We start from the raw sequence: 25,873 nt of genomic DNA on the forward strand, positions 1-25,873 counted from the left end.
ATAGTAATATATTTTTGCTTCTCAAGTTACAATGAGGAGGATATGTTTCAAGAGCGTGAAATGGTAGGTAGAGAAGGCAGGTCTCTGAAAGATAAAGGAGACAAACTTGAGAAGCAAAACCACCGTGAAGTGGTGGTCACACCCAGAGCCCACCTTGGCCGAAACAAGGACCCAGGGCACAAAAAACAGGGTCACTGTGTGTGCCCAGCTCCCTACAAGCACGTTACTGATAACACAGGCATGTCATCTTCAGGTAGACGGTAGTCCCTCACTCAAGAAAAAGAGACAGCTGAATGGTAAAAAGGATAAAATGTTTTGAGTGCTATTATTCTTTTTTTTTTTTTGAGACGGTCTCACTTTGTCACCCTTGGTAGAGTGGTATAGTATCATAACTCACAGAAACCTTAAACTCCTAGGCTCAAGTGATCCTCTTGCCTCAGTCTCCCGGGTAGCTGGGACTACAGGCACCCACCACAACGCCTGGCTAACTTTTCCATTTTTAGTAGAAACGGAGTTTCACTCTTGGTCAGGCTGGTCTTGAATTCCTGAGCTCAAGCAATTCATCTGCCTCTGCCTCCAGAGTGCTAGGATTACAGGCGTGAGCCCCCGAGCCAGGCCTTGAGTGCTATTATTGTATGTTCCACATTCAAACACTTTACCAACGCTTCCGAGCCAGGCACATGTTGGTCTGTGTCTCATGGAGAACAGAGAACTTCGCCTCATTAGCAACCAGCCACCCCACAACCCAGACATACGTGATGATGATGGCTGGAAAAGGTGACACGGACTATAAACTAATCCGCCTGTTTTTTTATTGACAGAGATATAATTCTGCAGTTACAGACCTCACTGAACAAAATTTTCAACCAAAAACATTTTTGGCAGATTTTAAAATTATTACCATCTAATTATACTTCAAACAAATTGTCTGTTTAATTAGCAAACTGCAACTAGATTAAAAGTTATCATTACCCACACATGGGAAACTGCAGGCTGGGCTTTCACAGGTGTGTCTCACTCTCACGTCTGATTTCATGCCCGAGAGGCTGGACTACGATCAAGGCAAAAGTACAACTAAAGCCAATTTGACACTTCGCTTTTGGAACAGTACAAACAGAAGGAAATAAATGCACTAACTGTTTTCACTCCTGTGTACATCATTGTTTTATTAAGGACATTAAGGCACTCCGAACTACAAAATACTCCATTATCTACTGCTAAAGTAGATGACATAAAACCATCAAATAAAAATCATAGAAAAAAACTAATATTCTCCGAGTCTTCAGTCCATGTTAAATAAAATTACAAACAACAATTTCATTTCCTTCGAGAAAGGAATGAATTGAACACATGAACAAAATAAAATCAACGGACTTTCACCTTTTGAGGGCCCGCACAGAGCATTCGTTATTTCTCCTGTCTTCCCTAAAACCAAGTATCATGAACTAAAGAAGAAAATGATGAAATAGCATTCTTCATTTTGTAAGAAATAGGATTTTTTTTTCCTATGAATTATTTCCCTTCTTTTCTGAGCATTGAGCCCATAACTGTGGAGGGCACACAGTAGGGTGACAGATAAGAACACAGGGACAGCTAACATCACAGGCGTAAGGTTGACTATTACAGAGTGGTGGTGTACTTCTCAAAAGAGAGATGAATTTGTTGTGCCCAGGTCTTGAAATCCCCCACAAAGACCACAGGGGAGCCGAGTCCGATGCAAAAGCAAAAGGGCCTTTTATTGCAAGTTCGAACTTGGGCTCCCTGGGACTCTGCTGCAACAGATGCTAGCCAGGAGCCCCGAGCTCTGGAGCAGCGGGTGGGCGTGCACAGCTTGAAACAAAGGGGGTGCTTCTGGATTGGTTAGGTGGGGGGGTCCCTGATTGGTGGGCGGTTGTCTCATGATTTTGGGGAATTGCCTGGGTTTGTACTGACTGAAATGGCAGGGAAAGCGAAACTTAACTCTTAAGATGGCGCTGGTCTGGTTCTTTCAAATTAAAATAACTAATACTACTATTTGCTTAATATGTCAGTTAGAAGATATTCTTCTGATGACACTAATGGAAAAACAGATAAGGAGAGATAATCATATCACGAAATTAAAGTCAAAAAGAGCATCAGCCTCACGATGAGACAACCTGATGACCTTTGAGTATTTCATCACTTAGAACACCCAGAGAGAAATCCAAAATGACAGACGGAAGTCAGTGATATTAACATGTCATTTACTCCTTAACTGCCCGTGATTGCTAATTTTAAAATGACAAAATCGTTATTTATTGCAAAAAAAAGTAAGTTTTACAAAAGCATAAAAGCTAAAAAAGCAAAATACCAACTCCCCCCCTCATCCTAAACTCATTTCTATGACCTCTTTTTTCTCTTTAATTTTATTTATGTACTTTTTATTTAATTCAATTTTTTTTTTTTTAAGACAAGTCTCTCTGAGTAGCATGCCATGGTGTCATCATAGCTCACAGCAACGTCAAACTCCTGGGCTCAAGCAATTCCCTTGCCACAGCCTCCCGAGTAGCTGGAACTATAGGCGCCTGCCACAGGCTAATGTTCCTAGAGACAGGGTCTAACTCTTGCTCAGGCTGGTCTCGAATCCCTGAGCTCCAGAAATCCACCTGCCTTGGCCTCCCAGAGTGCTAGGCTTACAGACCTGAGCCACTGCACACAGCCTCCCATGACCTTTTGTTACCAATTTCAAAGTACATCCTTCTGAACTTTTCTCTGGATACCTATACACATCTAAATATATGCAATATGTATATATAAATCAACATGGCTTTTTTGCACTGAACCTAAGTTATAGACAGCTCTCCACTCACCATCTCTAACTGTACTTCACTGTTCCTTGTGATTACATGGTGTTCCACTGTACAGATGCACCATAACTAATTTAAGTATTCTTCTAATTCCTAAGCAGATATTTAAGTTATACTGTAAAATGTGTATCCTTGTTTCCATCTCTGCGAGCTTGTGTGCACATTTCTATGGAGTACATATACACAAACTTACTTCCCTGGAAAGCTGAAGCCTCCAAAGGGTTCACAGTCCTGAAAAGGGACCTCTGTCCAGATCTGACCTGCCTTTAGGTGCACATTTTGTCCTCCTCAGTCTGTTGTTTTTAGCTAGCTCTGGTAATCTATGCGTTTTACCCTTTGTGACAGTGACTTTCCAGCTGCTTAGCCTAAGAAGCCTTTGAACATTCCCCCACAAACCAGGACAATGAATTAGCCAGAAGCAGCATTTTCACATAAAAAAGAAATAAATGAAAGGAGAGGGGGAAGAAGAAACTGAAGCAGGGAAGGACATATGCAAACCACACAGTAAAACCCGAGGCAGCCCTGGCCTCTTCAGGAGACTGTCAGCATGCCAGGGAGGGAGCTTTCTGGAAAGGCCTGGACTCAGCCCCAAACCGCACAGTGGCTTTATGTATGCCAGTCCCAGGAAGAAACTTTCTGTTCTTGACAGACTAAGAAGCAGACACAAACGTGACACATTTAAGATTTCAAAAAGGAAAGCAAGATCACAAAATCCTGACAGCAAAAAAAAAAAAAAACAAGCAGGATTATGGCCAATGGCTTTTCTGTCTTACCCTGCCTGGCTCCACTCCTAAAATCTAACTTACACATAACCAGAGCTGAGTGGAAGGAGGTAATGAAGCTTAGCAGTGAGGGGAAACCCTGGCTCGAAGTCCTACAAGTGCATGAAAGGCAGGTCTGGGGCACTAGAGAAGCCTCTGGTCCTGTACACAGGACAAGGGCGGCCTGGAGACCCAGAGGACAAAACCCAATTCCTCATCCTAGCTGTGCCACCCAGGAATGAAAGCATAGGTCAGTTAACTCCCCTGACCCCTACCTATCTGGAGAAGAGACCTAATAACATCCGTCTCCATGTACCCGCCATCATCGTCATCATCATCAAATCACATAATATCAATAAGGACATTTTGAGGTACCTGGAGACAAACGTAACTGTTAACAGTCTTACAAGTACTCACCAAAAGTGAGAAAAGGAAGGGGCTGAAAATGGTAAAATGCCTCGGCAACAATCAGTCAGCATGTCTGAAAATCAACTCAAAGAATCTGCCACCTGTCTCAGGAAGAATGCCGTAGAAGGCAAACCATGCCTCCCCACATGTGGCTTCAGAACTGCTCGAAGGAGAGAACGGCGTAGTCCATCGCTGTGTGGACACTTCGATTCAAAGACGTCAAATTGTAGTGCTGACTGCGAGGGATGGTTCTTGAATGACTTGTGAAGATGGGAATAACTTCCCATTAGAGGTTAAATCAAGTGGTGACATCTCTAACTTCCATCAGTAGATGAGCCAGGACAGGGCCTCTTTTTCCCAAGTAACCTTTGGTGGGTTACGAAGCCAATCTCTTCGTTCCCAAGGGGAGGTATAAATCTGAGTAAGCACATTTGGGTAGGTGGCCAGGGCCGGAGTCCAAAGCTCACAGCAGAGAGCTTTGGGTTTTCCATTGAAGGCATTGTTGGCAACGTCTGAAACTTTGTAGTGTGTGAGCTTTTCCCACCTGCTACAATGGTCCACAGGGGAAGGATGACAAGCTCAGCCACTCACCTGCGACACTTCCTTATGAAGCTTCTTAGACTGTTCCTTCCGAGAAAACAGACCCCTGGGGGAAATGAGCTCACTCATTAAAGTAGTATTTATTGAATGCCTGTTGCTTTCCATAGTCAGAAAGAGAACTAAATGATGTGCATCACAACAGGGGGTCCGGCCCGAGGTCCCAGGACAGCATTCAGCTTCAGAGGGAGCCCCCCTGCTCAGGGCTGCCAGGAGGGTCTCCTGAGGAAGTTCCACTAAAGCTGAGAACTTAAGAATAAAGAGTAGACAGGATGAAGACTCTGCGGCACCCACAAGGCAAAGGTCCCGAAGTGAGACAGCAAAACACTTTTAAGGGACTTGAAGACGTGTTTAACTTAAAAACAGATGTGAAGAATGGAGCGTGATAAAATTTGCTATATTCACTGATTTCTCAGCCAGCCAGAAATCACACTTGATAACACCTGGTGAGAAGGTTCTAGGTAGACGCCTTGGCTGAGAGGCACAAGAAAATAGTACTGAACTTCTAGCCCCCTTGGGGACCTTCAGGCGTGGGATGCGGAGGGAGAGGACTGAGGCCGGCAGTTCGGCAGCAGGTACGCTCAAACCACAGAGTTTTAAGGAATGCAGAGATTTTTAGGTAAATATATTAAGTCATATTAAAATTCCATAGATGGCAAAATACTTTAGAATTGGTAAAATATTTAATAAAAAAAAGTTCTAGGTATGAAGTCATCTCTCCTATAATGTATAACCTCTGAACCTAGAAATATTAATAAGATAACCATGACAAAATGAATAACTGTCCAGTTAGACCTCTTTTTCCTCCCCAGAAATCTATTCGCGATAATAATTTATTGTACTTAATGGGCAGCAGAAGGTAAGACATGGAACCATTTTCAAAAGCAGCAAAATGTCTATTTTAGAACATTTGTCAACAACTGGATCTTCTCCTGGTAGATAGTGAAAAGGTAAGAAGTTCTACTCTGAGGGTGGGCCTTTCACACAATGTGGTTTGTGACTTCTGCCAAGCTCTGAGGGTGGGATCCAATGCATGCTGCCCTTCAGGGAAGGAAGGCTAACTCGACCTTGACACAGGCCCTGAGCTGGACCTTCCACCTTGTTTTCCTAATCACAGAATAGTTTCCCTCTGTTTCAGGGAAGGTTGCCAGATAGAGGCTGCCTCTGAGACCTCCAGCTAGATGATTTTCCTACTGAGAAAGAACAAAGGAAAATACAGAACTTTTTCTCTTTTTTTTTTTTTTTTTTCCTGGAAAGGATGGAAACATCATTATCTGGACTTGTCAAGGTCATCTTGCATTGCTTTCTTGTACTTTCCACTGTCACAGTTTGCTACTAGAGCTAAGTAGGGATTAGAATACTGGGGAAGGGAGAGGGGGATTGAGAGAGGGCCAGGGAAATAAATGCAAACAAAGCCAGAATCATATCTAAGCACTGGAAGGCAAGGATAGGCCAAGAGATATGAGATGGGGAAAGAAGAGAAAAGGCTCCAAGGCAAGGAGAAGGAAGAAAACGATTGCGATAGGAAGACACACATAAATACAGAGTAAGCTGAGTGGGAGAAGGCCAAGGGCAGGATGAGAGGAGCTGAAACCAATTACCCCAAGGCAAGGTTATTTACACACCTCGCTTTCATTCTCAAACTAAATACTTAAGAGAAATAATTTCATTTTTATCAGAGGAAAAGAAGAAAAGGCCACACAGTGTAGAGGTGAGGGCCTGGGTTAAATCCCAACTCTTTTACTTATTTACTGTGTGAATGTTCTGTAACCTATGTCCCAGGTTTCTCATCTACAAGTTGGAAATAATAATATAGAGTCATTATGAGAATATAGATTGTATATATAGTACTTAACACAGGCACTATTCCTACTGAGCAGCCAATAAATTCTAGCTATGATTAGAAAAAAAATGCGACTATCAGGAAAAAATATTCCACTCACCAAAATTATCTTTCAGGGACTCCCATAATTTATTCTCCAATTCCCCACAGTCCCAGAAGGGAGTTTTCATATTATAAATAGGCCTCTACTGAAACACTTGCTGAGGCCACGTATAATTTCACCACGAGAATGGAGCTTCCGTTGGTGAGGACAGATGCTACAGGGCACCAAGAACAGGAGGCAGGTTCTCATTTGGGGGGCCTGAGTAATCTGGTCTTCTTTCTTCTTTCCTCTCATCCTTCAACCTCTCTCCTTCCCCAGGAAACAAGTCTAACTTCCACTAGAGCTACCCTGTTTCCCCGAAAATAAGACAGTGTCTTATTTTAAGGTGTGCTCCCAAAGATGCGCTAGGTCTTATTTTCAGGGGACGTCTTATCTTTCCTGTGATCAGGTCTTATTTTCGGAGGATGTCTTATTTTCGGGAAAACAGGGTAACAGCTGTTTGGGGCCCTTGCCCTGTGTGTTCATTCCTTATAAAGCAAGAGCCAGGCAAAGCAGCACAGATTAAAGGAAATCATGACAAATTAAAAGATCTCAGAGTAAGAACAACATAAAACATGAGTGATACTACAATCAACCTCTTCCCGCACTCCAAAGGTCTTATCCTATGACGCAGGTAAATGTGAGGGAACTGTGAACACCAGAGATCTCAGTGCTCTGTTCTAAATGACAGGGCTGAGAGCCCAAAAGTTCAGTGGGAAAGCCCAGGGCTTGGGGTTAGCTGGACCTGAGTTCAACTACCAGACCTGTCACTGAACCAGCTGCTTGATCTTAATTAAAGTGTCTAACTTCTCTGAAGCTTCGGGTTATACACCTATAAAGTGAGAACAATATCTCAGCATACTTGTGATGGTAAAAAAAGACAGAAATACAAAGTGCCTAGCAGAATGCCTTGCACCCAGTAAGCACAGCACAGACTGCGGGCAGCGGCGGTGGTGAGGCATCCTCGTTTCCATCGTCTGCAATGCTGCAGGTGAGTCACGCAACACAGTCTGCTTATGATGTCTGTTCCTCTAACATACAGAACAGCCTAGGAGACACTCGAATGACTAAATTCTTTTTGAATCACTGATTATTGATGTTATTTTACTCTTCTTCAATTATAAGAACATCAATTTCTGCTTGGGCGCTTTCTACCCATATTGCCTTAAATCCAAAGATTTGATTTAGAATTTTAGTGACTTTTAAAACTATAGTTTTTATTTATTTTTTGTCCTGTATGGGTGTTTTACTATTATTTTTCTTTCAATAGATTTAGATGGTACATTACATTTCTGTTAACATGACTATACTGTATGGTGGTGAGATCTATACTTCTACAGTACCCATCACCTGGATAGTGCGCACTGTACTTATTAGGAGATTTTTCTTCCCTCACCCTGCTCCCACCTTTGGGTCATCAGTAACTACTATTCCACTCCATGTATACCCCTGCATGGATATTTTAAAGATAATACTAGACTTTTATGTGACATATTACTTTTTTTTTGGAGAAAGAGTCTCACTTTGTCGCCCTTGGTAGAATGCCAGTGGTGTCACAGCTCACAGCAACCTCCAACTCTTGGGCTTAAGCGATTCTTTTGCCTCAGCCTCCCAAGTAGCTCGGATTATAGGCACCCACCACAACACCCAGCTATTTCTTGGTTGTAGTTGTTTGGGAGGCCTGGGCTGGATGTGAACCCGCCAGCTCCAGTGTATGTGGCTGGCACCCTAGCCGTTGAGCTATAGGCGCCGAGCTGGCATATTACTTCTTTATTTCTTTCATTTTACTTTTAATAAATATTCCTTTCACATTATAACCTTTGATTCTTCTAAATTAGAAGTTTTATTTATTTATTTATTTATTTATTTATTTTGAGACAGAGTCTCACTATGTTGCCCTCAGTAGAGTACCGTGCTTTCACGACTCACAGCAACCTCAAACTCTTGAGCTTAAGTGATTCTCTTGCCTCAGCCTCCTAAGGAGCTGGGACTACAGGGGCTCACCACAACACCCGCTATTTTTTGGTTGTAGTTGTCATTGTTGTTTGGCAGGCCTGGGCTGGATTCAAACCTGCTAGCTCCAGTGTATATGGCTGGCAGCCTAGATGCTGAGCCTAGAAGATTTTTTTTTTTTTTTTTTTTGAGACAGTATCACTTTGTCACCTTGGGTAGAATGTGGTGGCATCATAGCTCACAGCAACTTCAAACTCTTGAACTCAAGCGATTCTCTCACCTCAGCCTCCTGAGTAGCTGGGACTATAGACACCCACCACAACCCCCAGCCGTGTTTTAGAGATGGGGTCTTGCTCTTGCTCGGGCTGATCTCGAACTGGTGAGCTCAAGCAATCCACCTGCCTCAGCCTCCCAGAGTGCTAGGATTACAGGCGTGATAAATCAGAAGTTTTTGGTTTTGCTCTGTCCTTCATCCCTTCTCCTTTTTCCTACTTTTGTCACAATAACTCAGATTAATTTCAATTACATTCTCTTCTTTTTTTGTAGACAGGGTCTCCCTCTGTCACTGGATAAAGTGCAGTCTATGATCATAGGTCCCTTCAAACTCAAACCTGGGTTCAAGGGATCCTCCTGCCTCAACCTCCTGATTAGCTGTGACTAGGTACACGCCACCATGCCCAGCTCATTTTTCTATTTTTTTTTTTTTTTTTTTTTTGTAGAGATAGGGTATCGCTCTTACTCACTCATGCATTCTCAGAGTATTTCAATTTGCTGGAATGATTACTGATTTCAAACTCTCTGGAAAGAATTTTTTAATGCTTTCCACTCTGAAGTGTCTCAGGCATTAAAGAATCACAGCCAACTTTCTTTAAGTCTCCTCTTTTTTCCTTAAAGTGTGTCCAATGTATTGCATTACTCCTAGTCACATGACCCTTTACCAGTGACTGAAAGCTGGTGTCACTATTTACAACTTCTGGGAAAAGATGACAAGAACGAAATTCCTATCGTCTGAATGTGTGGAAATGAAAACAGAATTTCAACTATGGTAGAGAGTCTGAGAAAGCAAAACTTGGCATTCCAAAAGGAAAGCAATGAGATTCAATTAAAGGAAAGGAAACAGAAAGTATTTCAACATTATAAATAAAGCGTCATTTCTTGAGGAATGTTGAACCTTTTTAAATAAAGTTGTGTATATACTGAGAGAGAGATTATAATCTCATATACTTTTCAGAGAATGCAGACTCATGCTATAAAACACACATTATATTCATTTCTGAATTCAATAACTATAATAGATCCTCCCTTGAAATAGTGTCCTTTTTCAATCTGGTTCAGTTTTTATTATTCTAAAAGATAATATTTTGTCATGTAAAAGTGACAGCAGGAAGGAGGAAAGGGCACAAGTGGAATGATTGTGAGCAGAAGTATTTTCTTCCATAATAGGAAGTGAGTTTCCTGATTCCTAAACAGTGGCCAGCTATTTAGAAATAAACAAGGCACACCTTATCATATACTTCAGTCTAGCCCTAAAAATCAGAAATCACTGTGCTGGCAAAGATTCCAACATCTAGAAGCCTTTGAAGTTGAATTCTCTGCAACAGAGAACATTCTTGTTTTAGCCAGATAACTTTGGAGGGTCCCAAGACTGTACAAAGCCTGAACCGGGCATACTCGGGGCGCAAGAATGTCTGCTGTGCCCTGCATGTGGGAGTCAGTGCACAACTGATACTTTTTAAATGCAAGAAGGACACTCATCAGGTGTGGTCCAAGACAGCACAAAGCAAGCTTTTATCTTGAGTGCTTCATCTGTATTTCCACATTTTTCTTCTTTAGAGATTTTTAGCCCTCTGAAAGGTTTAGATCCATAGTTAGAAATACAGGGAACAGGCTCGGCGCCTGGAGCTCAAGCAGCTAAGGTGCCAGCCACATACACCAGAGCTGGCAGGTTCAAATGGAGCCCCCAGTCTGCCAAACAACAATGACGGCTGCAACCAAAAAATAGCCGGGTGTTGTGGCAGGTGCCTGTAATCCCAGCTACTTGGGAGGCTGAGGCAAGAGAATTGCTTGAGCCCAGGGGTTGGAGGTTGCTGTGAGCTGTGATGCCACAGCACTCTACGAGGGTGACAGCTTGAGGTGCTGTCTCAAAAAAAAAAAAAAGAAAGAAAGAAATACAGGGAACAACTGTTAACTTGGTACTTGGCAGCCTCTGTATGATGTAAGGTTAGCTTTATGCTTACAGCAAAAAATGGAAAAACCAAACAATATTTAGGCATTGTTCTGTTAGTGATTAAACCCAATAATGATTCCTTGTCTCCACCCTCAATCTCCAGCTGGGGTCTGCAAAACTGAAGGCAACAGCCCTACAATAGGATGTTTACTTCTTAGAAGGTCATTGGATTCCTGCTGTCAGTTTCCACCTGAAATCACAAGAGAACAGACTTGCAGCAAAGGAAAACAATGGGCATTTTGCTTCTCCTTGCCGCCTCATCCCAGCAAGACAGTGCTTCAGGTTGGGCTCTTCAATAAGCAGTTGTTCTGTCACCACTAATAATGAGCCATCAAAGCCTGTCTATTTTTTTATTGTTTTATCAAAACTGGTCTTTCCAGCAGGGAAAGGTGGTCAAAGACACCTCGCAAAATTTTGCTCAATGTGATATTTGGAACATAACTGTTTCTGTTTCTGATACTCATTTTCATTTTTAAAGAGATAAAGAAAAATCTAAATGAATTTTGTTGTGGACATCACTGAGCCTGAAAGGACTTCAGAGAGCATTTATTCTAAGCACTCATCTTTTCAGGAGAGGACACTGACAGTGAGAGAAGTGACACTGCTCAGGTCCTAAGACTGGAAAGTGACAGACTGATGGAGGAGTCACTGGCGTTGGGTCCTCTAGCTCCTGACCTAGGCCTTCTACTGCCCACATGGCTGCTTCTGGACCCCCTCAGCATTTGATTCACCTAATGAGAAAAAGGAAAATAAATACGTTTCCAAGTAAGCATACTCCTATTTTTATATATATTAGGTATTCATAGACAAAGACAGTTTTCACTTGAGAATTATAGCCTCACCACTGTCCTACAGGGCTTCTATTGGGACTATTGACATTTAAGGTCAGATCATTCTTTGTCCAGGGAGGGGGGGAACTGTCTTCTGCATTCTAGGATGTTCTAGGGCATTCTTGGCCTCTTACCCACCAAATGTTAGCAGCATCCCTCCCACCAAGTTCAGACAACTAAAATGTCTGCAAATGACCTCTGGGGGACAAAACGGCCCCACAGCCATGCCTCCTACACATCCCTCAGCCATCAGGAAGCCTTCAATCATTGCCAAAAGTCAGACACCAGAGGTCCGAGGTGACCGAGGAATTTGCAATATATTACGGATGGATGGAGAAAGGGCTTCCCTGATTTCCTCTCAGAAAGACAGAGTGTTCCTGTCTTGGCACAGAAATCATCAGGAGAAGGGTAACGTCAGGAAAAAAGAGAGCAAGTAAGGTAATAGTGAAGTGAGATGAAAAACAATCAAGGGACAAGTAGAACAAAAAAACAAAAAACAAAAAACAGTGAGAAAGAAGAAAGGGAAAGGAAAGGAAGAAAGAGGTCACCCATGAGAAGGGGTTTTAACATTCCGGAATTCGTAGGACAGAGCACTCCATTATAAGACAAAGTGGCATATTTTCATCAGGCATAATTTTTTAAAAAGGCAACTCAGTCTGAGAAAAGGGTCAGGAACTTTCCTCCAAGTCATTGTGAGGCTTTAGGAAAAGACCATTGTCCCCAGATGATGGACCCCTCAGGGAGTTCTTTGTGAAGCTCTTTGTAAAGACCTCACATGTTTAAAGCTTTGAAACCCTTTAAAACAGCTTAGCGTGGAGTTTCACCCACATTAGTGTTCCTGGTGTACAATGAATTTAAATGGGTCTTTAAAATAAGGAACATGACTCTTTATATCCAGGGTATAATTTCTTTAACTACTAATTCCTCAAAACTTCATCTCAAAACACTCCTCTGGGAAACAGAAAAGCTCTATTTTCTTTTTTTTTTTTTGAAACAGTCTCACTATGTCGCCCTCGGTAGAGTGCTGTGGCATCACAGCTCACAGCAACCTCAAACTCTTGGGCTTAAGTGATTGTCTTGCCTCAGCCTGCCAAGTAGCTGGGACTACAGGCACCCGCCACAATTCCTGGCTATTTTTCTGTTGCAGTTGTCGTTGTTGCTCAGGTGGGTCGGGCTGATTTCAAACTCACCAGCCTCAATGTATGTGGCTGGCGCAGACTGTTACTTTCCTTGGAATGTTCAGATGGCTGCTATCTCTAGGTCTGACTTAGTATCTAAAATATGATTAACAACACACATCTTTCTGAATCTGGTCACAAGTCTAAGTTATGCTTGATAAGCTGGCCACTCAATCCTTACAGTATGTCTTCTGTATATGCCCCCAAATATGTTATAAAATGGCTCCTTTTAAAAGATAAATCATTATTTTCATGAGTTTTTATGGGAAAACAAAATGTTTTAAAACTCCTAATCCTGTGATTCTCAAACTCTAATGTTCTTAGAAATCACGTGAGTATCTTGTTAAAATGCAAATTCTAACCATTAGGTCAGTGTGGGCCTGAGAGTCTGCATTTCTAACAAGCTCGCAGGTGATGACAACACTATAGGTCCATGGATACACTTTGAGTACAATGGTTGGAAGTCTACTCCATTGCAAAAAATCACCAGTCTCGTTATGTTGTTTCCCTCCTGTAAAAACTTGTTATGACTGACTGCCCACTGCTTACCAGGGAAAGTTCAAACTCTCTTGCACGATATTAATGCTTTTCACAACATAACTTTAATCTCTTATAACAACTTCAGCTCCACGGGTTCCTCTTACCCAATGTGCATAGTATGAAGCAGTCACACCCATCTGTGCTGTCCTCCAAGCAATGGAAATTGCTCTTCCTTAACTTGGTCCCATTGTCACCTATGCCCAGACAGCTCAACCATGAAAATCTTCACTGTGCTTCAAGCCCAGTTCAAATGTCACCTCTTCCAAGAGGCCTTCCCCAAGCTCTTCTAGAAACAAAGTAATTTTTACTCCCACCATCCCTAGTACTTGGCATTCTTCTTTTTTTTTTTTTTTTTCTTTTGAGACAGAGTCTCACTCTGTCATCCTGGGTAGAGTGCCATGGCATCATAGCTTGCAGCATCCTCAAACTCCTGGGCTCAAGTGATCCTTTTGCCTTAGCCTCCTAAGTAGCTGGGACTATAGGTAGACACCACAATGCCCAGCTAATTTTTTCTATTTTTAGTAGAGGGAGGGTCTCCATCTTGCTCAGGCTGGTCTCAAACTCCTGAGCTCAAGCAGTCCACCTGCCTTGGCCTTCCAAACTAAATAGTATTATAGGCGTGAGCCATTACACTCAGCCAGCACTTGGCATTGAAATATCAACACTGGTCTGGTTTTCTGGAAAGTTACGGTCTATGATCTACTCACTAAAACTAAAACCACATGGACCCAACTCAGGAGTTAAAAAGATACTCAGTTTTCTAACTTCTATACCCCTGGCTTCATCAGTAGATCCAGTGAGGAGTTAAAAATCCCACAGGATTACCCCCTAGACTTCTAGCCCCAAAATGAATATCTAATAACACCCGTGCTTCCAGGCAGCAGGACACACACCTCATCTACTCAGAACATCCCTCCCGGGGGGCCACCACCCTCAGCATGGATGCTTCCACGGTCTCTCCTACAATACCCTCGGCAGCATACAGTATCTTCCCCCTTTCAAAAACACCCCAAAACAAACCCACTCTCCTTCTCATTTCTCTAGTCTCCTTTACAGCAAAACTCCTCCTCTGAAAAGACTCACTGTTCCTACTTTGTCCCCTTCGTTCTCTTTGATGCACACCTCTGACGAGGGAGCCACCTCCCAGACTCCTCTCCTCCGTGTGGGCAGCACTGACACAGTTGGTCACCCCTGGCTGAAATTCTTTCTTTGCTTGTCTTCTGCGACACAACTTCTTTTTCCCGCTCCTCCCACCCTTCCCTGAAGCTGCTGTGTTCTGGACTCCTCAGCTGGCCCATCTACTTTCCTAACTCAAACTGGAGGAAGCAGGCCCCATCTTTGCACCTTCTCTGCTCTACCTACCCTTAGTCCCCAGAAGGCCCCATCTGGTAGAGTGCTGTGGTGTCCTCACTCACAGCAACCTCAAACTCTTGGATTTGAGCAATCCTCTTGCCTCAGCCTCCTATGTAGCTGGGGCTAGAGATGTGCCCCACCACACCGGGCTAGTTTTTCTATTTTTAGTAGAGATGGTGTGTCGCTCTTGCTCAGGCTGGTCTCGAGCTCCTGAGCTCAGGTGATCCACCTGCCTTGGCCTCCCAGATGCCAGTATTGCAAGCACGAGCCACCACACCCAGCCCACTTGTTTATTTTGTAGCCCTTAGCACAGTGCCTGGCACACAGGGGGTGCTCAGTATATTTTTTACTGGGTGAATAAACAAATACTGTAAAACAATCACAAAATAAGTCTCTATGCATTATGGGAAAAAAAATCAGGGCAGCATTTGAAAGGACTAAAACCTCTACTAAACTACATTGTTTAAAGATGTCACCTTGACTGAGAACTTGTGACACCAAGAAACAGCACACTTACTTCCTGATCACCGTCTTGGACTCGGATGAACTTTGGCTTCCATCGTCTTCACAGGTGGGGCTTGTCAGGTTTCCATACCTTTATAGATAAAAACAAAGCAAGCAAGCAAAAACAGTCAATGGTGTTGGGTGGCAATGCTATTCAGCTTCAACTACAAAAGAGTCATGCTTTTCAGAAGTAATTAAGGAAAGAAACATTTATGAACTAGCATCAAAAATTGATGTGACATTATTGACAGTTCCTTTTTTTTTTGAGAAAGAGTCTCACTCTGTCGCCCTGCATAGAATGCCATGTTAATGACAGCTCACAGCAACCTCAAACTCTTGGGCTCAAGTGATCCCCTTGGTTCAGCCTCCCAAGTAGCTGGGACTATCAATGCCTGCCACAATGCCTGGCTGTTTTTCTATTTTTTAGACGGTGTCACTCTTGCTCAAGCTGGTCTTGAACTCCTGAGCTCAAGCAATACACCTGCCTCGGCCTCCCAGAGTTCTGGGATTATAGGAGTAAGCCACCATACTCAGCAAACTGTCTGTTAATATTTAAAAATTATCTGAAATTTTTTGATAGCATTAGGTTTTTTCCTATCAGGAGAATCAAATATTACATGACATGCAGAAGGCAGACTCCTCCAGGACTCAGTGCCACACCAGATCCCAGCCTGCCACGCCTCTGCTGGGTCTATTCAAGGGGGATGTAGCTCTGCGGCCACAGCTCCCATACTTGTGCCACACAGGAGCAATAAAATGATGGCTCCAAGCTACACTTAAAGAGTCTGGCCTCCTTCAAGGCAAGTCCTGCTGGGGCAGGAGTATGCTGATAATGACGGAGACAAGGACAGCACAGCAAAGTCCCCATCCCTCAGCACCAGAAGAGCAGCTGTGGCTCCACTGCTCTGAGCATAGCAACTAAGGAAGGAGATGCAGGGGTCCAGTTTTTTTGGAAAGCAGTAGGTACTTGAATTTTAAAAGTGCTCTCATTACAAATTCAAAATTTAATCAATAATCAATCCATCTCTAATTATACTATTAGCTATTCTTCCAATTCCACATGTGAGCAAGCCTATTTCACACAAATACAATTGTTTTGTTTGGTTCAGAATGCACATTTAGTACTTTCCCTTAAAGTTCTTTTATGTATGTATGTATGTATGTATGTATGTATGTATTTTGAGACAGGGTCTCACTATGTCGCCCTCAGTAGAGTGCCACGGCATCATAGCTCACAGCAACCTCAAACTCTTGGGCTTAAGGGATTCTCTTGCCTCAGCCTCCCAAGTAGCTGGAACTACAGGCACCACCACAACACCCAGCTATTTTTTGTTTGAGCAGGCCTGGGCCGGGTTCGAACCTGCCAGCCCTGGTGCATATGGGTGGCGCCCTAACCACTGAGCTATGGGAGCCAAGCCTCCCTTAAAGTTCTTAAGACTCTTGATAGTAATTTATAACACCTGGACTATTTCTGCAGGTTCTCCTTCCATCACTACTCCGAGATTCCTTGGAGCTTCACAAGCTGGTTGTCTGTCCCAAAGTTTTGATAACAGAAATTCCGTAATTGGTAAGTTTACATTTTTAAAGAGCACACTTTTGTCTTCTACTACTGGGATTAAAGGCCCCAGTATCCTTATGGTTCCTTGTTCCTAGGATTTACAGATCCTTTTAAAAATAAAAGCCCACCATCTGGTTTGAGCAAATGCCAGTCCATCTGGTCTCCCATCACCCATCCCAGTAGGTTGCACTTTGCACCCTGAGGCACAGACCCCCTTCCCCCCCCCCCCCGCCCCAATCCACCTGCTCTTCCTCTAACTCATCAGCCTCAGGGATTTCTTGGCCTCCCTTAGACATTTTCCACTGGTCTCCACCCTCCTGTTTCTCTTCATTGTGTCCTGCACCTGCTATTTCAAGGGTTTCCAGGGCTACCCTTTGCTCCTCCAAGATAAGAGCTCAGTCAGATGAAGATTTACTCAACCCCATGTGAGCAAGGCAGGGATGGGAAACAAGATTCCTAGTAAATAAACAGAGTGGGAATTTCCGGCTGTATCTTTGGCCACCATCATAGTGAACTATGTCCTCATGTTCTCTCACAACAGGGTTTGTGGTTTATTTGAGTGAAAGACTGGGGTGGTGCAGTGAAGAGCAGAGCACAGCTCATGGACAGCCGTGGTACCTTCCGACCACCTGACCAGAGAGATCCATCAACTCTTCTCCTGCCGTTCCTTAATGACTCAATGTGAGACTTAACCTTTGTTTTTGTCACATTTCATGTTAGTTCATTAATCCTCTCTCTCTGATTATACTAGAAATACCACATCTCTTATCTTCTGACTAGAAGCTATGAGACATGGAAAGGCACACGTTTTACCCTCCTGATATTTTTCTTTTCAGGGAGGGTCGCACTAAAAGTCTTCAGATCTTTCCAGTTTATTTTTAGCTTCTCATACTCTCCTGCTGTTTTCCTACATTTTTCAGACTCTGATCCAAGGTACAGGTTTGAATGGCATGGATACTGGTCACAGTTCCTCCCCAAGAAGGGGACACCACCACACCCAACCAGACAGGTCAGAAAGACTGAGCAACTTACTCTGGTGAGGAGAGTTCTCTCTCATTAGTTAACCTGGTACCATCTGCAATGGTCTTTCCATTTGCAATGGGTGTCTACAGGTTCAGAGTGTACAGTGAGTGTCTATAGGTTCAGTGTCTACAGGTTCACAATAAGGACCAGGATGGTTGCTCCATAATAATTTGAAGACCAGTAAGAGCCATCAAAAACAAGACATATATGGCAGAGCACAGGGTCCAGTTGCTCAGGTTAAATCTCAATTTTTCTCCACCTAATCCATCAAAATCCTTTTGGGTCTACCTTTACAACATATCCACACACTTCTCATCACTTCCATCTTTGGCCTAGAACCAATGCAGCACCAAACTGACCAGTGTCCTAGCTTCTGCCCATCAGCCATAGTGATTCTGTTCAACGTAAATCAGATCATGTCACTGCTCCATTCAGAACCCCCTCCCCCATGGAAAGCTGAGCATGGCATGGTGGTGCACACCTGTAGTCCTAGATGTTTGGGAAGCTGAAGTGGGAGGATCACTTGAACTCAGCAGTGTGAGTCCAGCCTGGGCAATACATAGGAAGACCCGAGGAAAGGGAAGGGAGGGGAAGAGAGGGGTGGAATGCAGAGGAGAAGGATGGGGAGGGGACGGGGAGGAACAGGGCGGGGGACAAAAAAGGGAAAAAATCCTCCCATGATTCTCATCTCACTCTGAGAAAAGGCCAAAGTCTTAGGAATCTCAGAAAGCCCTGAGTGGTCTAAGGAGACCTCTATCCACACCTCCTGTGATTCGGGTGCTCACTCCCTTCCAGCCTCACCGGCCCCCTCTCTGCTCCACCCACACACCGGCTGCTAGCTGCTGCTGCTTCCCACCCACACCTGGGCCATTCCCTCCGCTCCTCAGGTCTTTGCTCAAATGCCACCTTATCAACAAGGTCTTCCCTGACCACTCTATTTAAAATCCAAACCAACTCTAACTTCATTCCTTTCTCTGCTGTATTTTTCTCTGTACTCCTTTAACAACTTCTAATATGCTGTATAACTACTTTAGTTATTATGTTAATTGTCCACTAGAACATAAACTCCATAGGGGCAGGATTTTTGTCTCTTTTGCTCACTATTCCTTGGAGCTTGAAACAGTGCCTGACACCCAGCAGGGCACGTGGTGGTATTTGTTGTGAGCAAAGAGTGCTCTAACAGGTTCCAGAGGAGGGCATGATAACTGACCTCCTAGCCACAAGGCTCAGGTCTGTCTCCACAAATGCACCATTTGGCCTCATGCTTTTACTAAAGGCAAAACTGTCTGTGTCTTTATTTCTGAGAGATGAGGGGCATAAAAAAGCTTTAAGATATTAAGTAGCTATAATTACTCTAAAAATCTAAAATTAAAATAGAAAAGAATTTTTAAAATCTTAAACCTGACATCTTGAAGGTATAAACAGCATGAGAATACAAAAAAAAAAAAAAAGTAGGCGGCGCCTGTGGCTCAAAAGGGTAGGGCGCCAGCCTCATGTGCCGGAGGTGGCAGGTTCAAACCCAGCCCCGGCCAAAAACTGCAAAAAAAAGAGTATATACAGTGTTACAAAAGAGTCTTTTAGAAGTAAGATAAAATTAAAGATCCTGTAACCCTCTGGAACTTAATGGACTGAGGAAGGGATGATTATTTTTCCCGGCATCTTTCTTATTAAGGAGAATTAATACTTTGCAGAAAAGAAACTCGACTAGCATTAGAATCAAGAACTCTTGAATGTTCAGGCTAGGTCATCTGAGAGTCAGTTTTACTAGATTAAGAATATTTCTTTGATGTTACCCTAGACCCCCTCATAGCTTACCATCAAAAATCAAAGTCAAGTTCAAATTCACTTATTCCAGGGGAGTAAATAGAGGGTATGTGTATGTGTGTGTTTAATTAATAGAGGTAGAATACAGACAAACCTGTCAACAATGTCACCTCCAATTTCTGCAAAGCCTCCCTAGGATTTAAGATCAAAGCTCCAACCTCTTAAGAAGGCTTACCAATGAGCAACTGCCCTTCTTTAAACAGTAACTCATAAAACTTCAATTAAAATACAAATTGTCAGAACAACTTTTTGCATGATTTTTTCTGTGATCACAAGGCAAAAGAAAAATTTACAAATTTCTACTACAGTACAGCCTTCAGCAATTATTTATTGCAACCTAAAAACTAAAAAAAAAAAAAAAACAGAAAGAAAGAGAAATAAATAAAAGGAAAAAAACAAAGAAAGAAAGAAAAGAAAAAAATACTAATGTTTAACTGGCTGCTAATATTTAAACAGGAAACAGTTATTTCTAGAGAGGATGTCTGTATTCTTTGGAGTCTATCTGGGAGGATGAAATGTTCAGTATGTGTCTGAAGGAAAGGACAAGGTGTATTTGTGATTCAGAGAAATCCTTCTATAAAGCTGTCACCAGGGACAGTCTCTTTGATGGTAGTGGTGGTGGTGGTGTGGGAGGGTCTTTCTAACCTTTGCTCCCTACCAGGAAAGTCTTAGTCACACCAGACCAGGATGGGGTAATCCTGAAAAACTTTTCAGGCTCTAGTTGATTCCGGCAAGTGATCTAATAATTACCAAGAATTTACTATACACCAGGCACTGTGATAAGTGCTGTATGTGGACTGTTTCACTTAATTCTTACAATAATCTTACAGTGATACTCTTCTTCCTATTTTATAGATGATAAAAATGAGGCCAAGAAAGTCTAAGTAATCTTCTCTAAAGACACAACTAATAAGTGTGCAGGATTTGAACCCTGACAGACTTCAGAGGCCAGCCAGAGTTACGACCTAACGCTCCATCACACTGTAACAGTTGGACATTAGAAACCTTCAGTCTTTCATTCCTTCATTCTTGTCCTTATTTAGTCCTCATTCAATGAGGATTACTTATTAAGGACTGTGTCCAAGTACTATTCTAGACACTGAAGACAGACATAGCCACAAACAAAGTCCTCGTTTCCATGGAGCGTACACTGCAGTGCTGGTGGGGAGATGAATGACCATAATCTAATAATTAATTAATACCTATTAAGTCAGATGGTGAAAAGTGCAATGAAGAAAAACAAAGCAGGTGAGGAGGACCAGGCACAACGGAGGGTCAGAGGTTGCAATTTCCTATGGGGTGTTCAGGGGAATGCGAATGTGACAACTAAGTAAAAGCCCCCAGGAGGTGGCGCGTGGGCCATGGAGTTCTCTAAAGAGCCTTCCCTATGGCGGGAAGAGTCACTGCAAAGGCCTTGCAACAGCAGCAGGACAGTATTTCTGGGAGCCATCAAGGTCCTGTGAGGAGCACGGCTGAGCGAGTAAGGGAGGGCAGGAGATGAGGCGTGGAGGTGACAAGGGATGGCCTAGGCTGTGCAAGGATTTCCAATGAGCCTAGCACAGAGCCTGCACAGACTAGGCACTCAATATACATTTGCTAGACAGATTAATCAATACCCTCTGCTACCATGAAGAAAAGAAAAACCGGGGAGGGAGAGAAGGGAAGGCGATGCTCACCAGAGCTGGTGAAAGGACAGGCAGGAGGCAGTAAAAGCATGAGAGATCTCCTTGAAGCTGCTGACTCGGGGCCCCACGCCAGCCACGGAACTTCTGAGGCATTTCTCTGTAACTGACCCACAAGAACACAGGTCAGGTATGAAAAAAATCGTTCAGAAGCTGACCCTGACTCAGGAGAACGACACGGGTGAAATAGCCTGCAGACATCGGGAACGCCAAGTAAAGCCGTGCTGAGGCCTTTGGACAGCAAGACAGGTGTGTGGAACGGCTCTGAACAGTGTCCTCCATGGCAGACGCCTCTCCACCCCAGCCTGACCTCAGGACTGGGCATGTTAACCAAACCCACCTTGGAAAGAGCTTGTTACCTCTGCGCAGCTGCTTATTCCAGGGGAAGACGAGGGTGAGAGACAAGGCAAAAACCCCTTGTCCTCTAGGAGGAAAGGAAGAGGCCAGCGAGGCTGAGCAGAGAGCCCCGTGCTGTGCGTTCCTCCCACGAGGCCTAGTTCTCCAGGCAAAGTTTTCCCATGATTAGAAAAAGAGAGAAGGGCGGCGCCTGTGGCTCAGTCGGTAAGGCACTGGCCCCATATACCGAGGGTGGTGGGTTCAAACCCGGCCCCGGCCAAACTGCAACCAAAAAAATAGCCAGGCATTATGGCGGGCGCCTGTATTCCCAGCTACTCGGGAGGCTGAGGCAAGAGAATCGCCTAAGCCCAGGAGTTGGAGGTTGCTGTGAGCTGTGTGAGGCCACGGCACTCTACCGAAGGCCATAAAGTGAGACTCTGTCTCCAAAAAAAGAAAAAGAGAGAAAACCCCCAAAGACCTTCTCTCCTCCCTTCCAGGCCTTTGCCACGAAGGGCCCTCCACCTCCCTGCCCTTCAGTTCTCCACAGTATCTGAACTGTCGACTCTGACTGTTCAGGCAACATAAAGAGCAAAAAGCAGCTAGCGCCTGTGCTCCACTCAACAGTCACAAAACTCTGTAAAAATCCTCTTCAAAGGGCGGCGCCTGTGGCTCAGCGGGTAGGGCGCCGGTCCCATATGCCGGAGGTGGCGGGTTCAAACCCAGCCCCGGCCAAATTAAAAAAAAAAAAAAAAAAAAAAATCCTCTTCAAAAATAACACTTTCAGTCTCAGTCCCAATCCATAAGCTTCTAAAGAGGAGATGATCATGGTTCAGTGCCAGTAGCTCAGTGGTTAGGGTGCCAGCCACATGCACCAGGGCTGGGGGGTTTGAACCCAGCCAGGGCCTGCTCAACAACAATGACAACTGCAGCCAGGCATTATCGTGGGCACCTGCAGTCCCAGCTACTTGGAAGGCTGAGTCAAGAGAATCGCTTGAGCCCAGGAGTTTGAGGTTGCTGTGAGCTGTGATGCCACAGCACTCTACCAAGGGTGACATAGTGAGACTCTGTCTCAAACAAAGAAAAAAATAAAAAGAGGAGACGATCAAAAGGACAAATTGTACAGTCATTCATCCAAGGGGAAGAATGCAAGAAGGTGTATCTTCTTTCTCACCCAAATTTCAAGTTATTTAAGTATGCTGGCTCCACACACTTGCTATAAGGATCCTTCTATTTCCCAATCCAAGTTCCTGTCATCCATTGCTTTTCTCTGACCCATTTTCTGCACTCAGAACTTGGTGGGCCATCCAGATCTCCTCTTTCCACTTCTAACTCATAACAATGCTGAACAACCACCTGCAAATGTGGCTCGTTAGCGAGCATGCTACAGTGAGGGAAAACAGAAGAAGCAGGTTGGGACGAGGTAGGAAGCAGGCAGCAGTCTGACAACCACAGGCTCTGTGAATGAGTCTAGATTTTTCTGAGGTTGAAGATGAATGAATACGTTACTAACAAATCATTTCAACCCCACAGCTCGGTACTGCCCAACCATAAAACATTGCTATTGCAAAACTCTTCAAGAATCTCATAAAACATGCTATTGTAAGACCAAATACAATGAATATGGGTTTACAATCATGGTATCCTATCATTTTCAGGTCTACTTTTCTCTCCTTTGCTTACGAAAACTCAACATAGCATCAAATTGCCAAAAAGTGGTGCTTCCTGGCAACTTTAGTAGAGGCCTAAGGCAAAGGAATTGCATTTCCACAGGACTAGGGGCCTGAGGTCATTCTCAAGGGCTAAATGCACACACACACAAACACACACAAAATTCAAATAAAAGTGATCAAAAAATTTAATAATAACCAGTACCTTCGTCTTTTTGAGATTCAGATACTTTAACCACTAAATTTACTCAATGAACTATTACATATACTTTAATTTACTTTTCAGAATTGTACTTTATGATTTTTGCTCCAAGGCAAGCTAGGAGCAGTACCCTCCTCTGACTCATGATGGTGACTCCCGTTTCCCTGTCATCTATGCTAAGGACCCTTTGTCTGGTGGGAGAAGGGAGAGGTTGTAACTCAGGGTCCCTGTATGAACTTAAGGAAGTCAGGGAATTTCCTAAATGCAAAATTTTGTTGATGTGTTTTTGTTTTTGTTTTTGCCTAGAGAGGGTGCATAGTTCTTTGTGGTTCTTTGTGATCAAAGCTTCCCAACAATTGCTAAAAAACAGTCAAAACTACTGCTTTAGATTACCAATGCTGAACTTGAAACTTTCTCCAGGCACCACCCAGAATATGTGCATATTGCCTTTCAGTTTCTTGTTACTTTTGTTTTGAAGTTATCTTCCAAACCTAAGCAGGCTTCTATTTTTAAACAGGCTGGATAATTCAGTAAGTATTCTTTTCAAAGAAAGAAGGATAGGCCAGACCCAGTGGCTCACTCTGGAAGGCTGAGGCAGGTGTATTACCACTTGAGCTCAGGAGTTCGAGACCAGCCAGAGCACGAGTGAGACCAAATAAAAAAAAAAAAAGAAAAGAAAAAAACAGCTGAGGCAAGAGTATCTCTTAAGCCCAGGAATTTGAGGTTGCTGTGAGCTAGGCTGATGCCATGGCAACAGAGTGAGACTCTACCTTAAAAAAGAAAAACAAAAATTAGGATTTAGAGGGATGTATTTGAGTTACAGTCCCATGGACGCTCTTTTGTAATTCAGGATATATGGGTTTCTTATGTATGTACCTTATCAAATTATTATTGCATTTAAGTTGAAATAAGGATTAAAACTGCTTTAAAATAGATCACTGAATGTTAAAAAAATAATAACAAAATAAAAAGAAAGAAAGGAAGAGAGATAACTGCACATCCTACCTCCCTTCACCACGTGAAATAAAAAGAGGGCTACTTCATGAAAATACTGCTATCTCTTGGGTCTTATAAATCCCATCTCAGGGAAAGAAAGCTAGCCCAGTTATGATCTGAGGCAAAGCCTCCGACAGAATCCCTTTAATGCCGGTTAACAGAACTCCCCTGCCAGCCCGTAAAGCTGGGGTTCTGTAGTCACCACATGATCCCATCGAGAATTCCCAGAGGGCTGCCGGCTGCGAGTTGGGTCCACTCGGTAAAAGTAAAGATATACCAACGACAACCAACCCAGTAGGGAAGAGAACAACTTATCTCCATTTTCGCTCATGTAATTATGTTTAGATGTAATTCTAAAACAGTCCCAAGGTTAAACTTTTCTAGTTAGCCCGGAGCCATTGGCAAAGGTACAGAGAGAAAATGGTAATAATGTTTGTCATGTTGAGGCTGAGACCCGTCCTTTGTTTCCAGCCCTGCTTCCCGGAGCTGAGCGTGGGGGCCACAACTGAACAGGGCATGACACCCTGAGCAGAAGAAAGACGAAGGTCAACACCTGACCTTCAGCATCTTGAAACCCAGGAGCACTGGATTTGTGGGGTAACCTCCCTGACAAGAAGTCCTTGTTTTTTTCGGTTGCTGTTGCGACAAATTATCATAAAATCAGCAGCTTATAAGAACACAAAGTTATTATTTCATAGTTCTGTAAGTCAGAAGTGCAACCCAAGCCTCAATGGGCTAAAGATCAAGGTATTGGCTCCAGGGCTGCACTGCTTCCCAGAGGCTCTAGGAAAGAATCCCTAGGGCGGCACCTGTGGCTCAGTTGGTAGGGCGCCGGCCCCATATACCAAGGGTGGCTGGTTCAAACCCGGCCCCGGCCAAACTGCAACCAAAAAATAGCCGGGCGTTGTGGCAGGCGCCTGTAGTCCCAGCTGCTCGGGAGGCTGAGGCAAGAGAATCGCTTAAGCCCAGGAGTTGGAGGTTGCTGTGAGCTGTGTGAGGCCACGGCACTCTACCGAGGGCCATAAAGTGAGACTCTGTCTCTACAAAAAAAAAAAAAAAAAAAAAAAAGAAAGAAAGTATCCCTTTGCTTGCCTCTTCTAGCTTGGAGAAGCTGCCTGCATTCCTTTGGCTCAAGTTTCCCTTCCTCCATCTCTAAAGCCAGCAACATGTTACAGGCCAGCATCTATCTGATCTTGTTTCTATCTTCATAACTCTTTCTCCAACTTTCTTCTGCCTCCATCTTTCACATTTAAAAATCTTTGTGATTACATTGGGCCCACCTAGATAATCCAAGATAATGTCCTTATTTAAAAGTTAGCTGATTGTAGCCGGGCGTTTTGCCGGGCATCTGTAGTCCCAGCTACTCGGGAGGCTGAGGCAAGAGAATCGCCCAGGAGTTGGAGGTTGCTGTGAGCTGTGTGAGGCCACAGCACTCTACCGAGGGCCATAAAGTGAGACTCTGTCTCTACAAAAAAAAAAAAAAG

At 43.6% G+C, this 25,873-nt stretch overlaps 1 protein-coding gene across 4 annotated transcripts in view; it reads right to left on the minus strand.

The window, feature by feature from the left end:
• The window catches only part of RGL1 (ral guanine nucleotide dissociation stimulator like 1), a 287,354-nt gene that overhangs the window by 49,407 nt on the left and 212,074 nt on the right, over window positions 1-25,873 (minus strand). For all 4 annotated transcript variants that reach the window (XM_053605796.1, XM_053605793.1, XM_053605795.1 and 1 more), the window contains one exon: window positions 15,115-15,192. In XM_053605796.1, coding sequence (XP_053461771.1) covers window positions 15,115-15,192 — 78 coding nt within the window. The remainder of the gene's footprint in view (window positions 1-15,114; window positions 15,193-25,873) is intronic.

The sequence above is a fragment of the Nycticebus coucang genome, chromosome 10 (assembly GCF_027406575.1).
Source record: "Nycticebus coucang isolate mNycCou1 chromosome 10, mNycCou1.pri, whole genome shotgun sequence".
Taxonomy (NCBI): domain Eukaryota; kingdom Metazoa; phylum Chordata; class Mammalia; order Primates; family Lorisidae; genus Nycticebus; species Nycticebus coucang.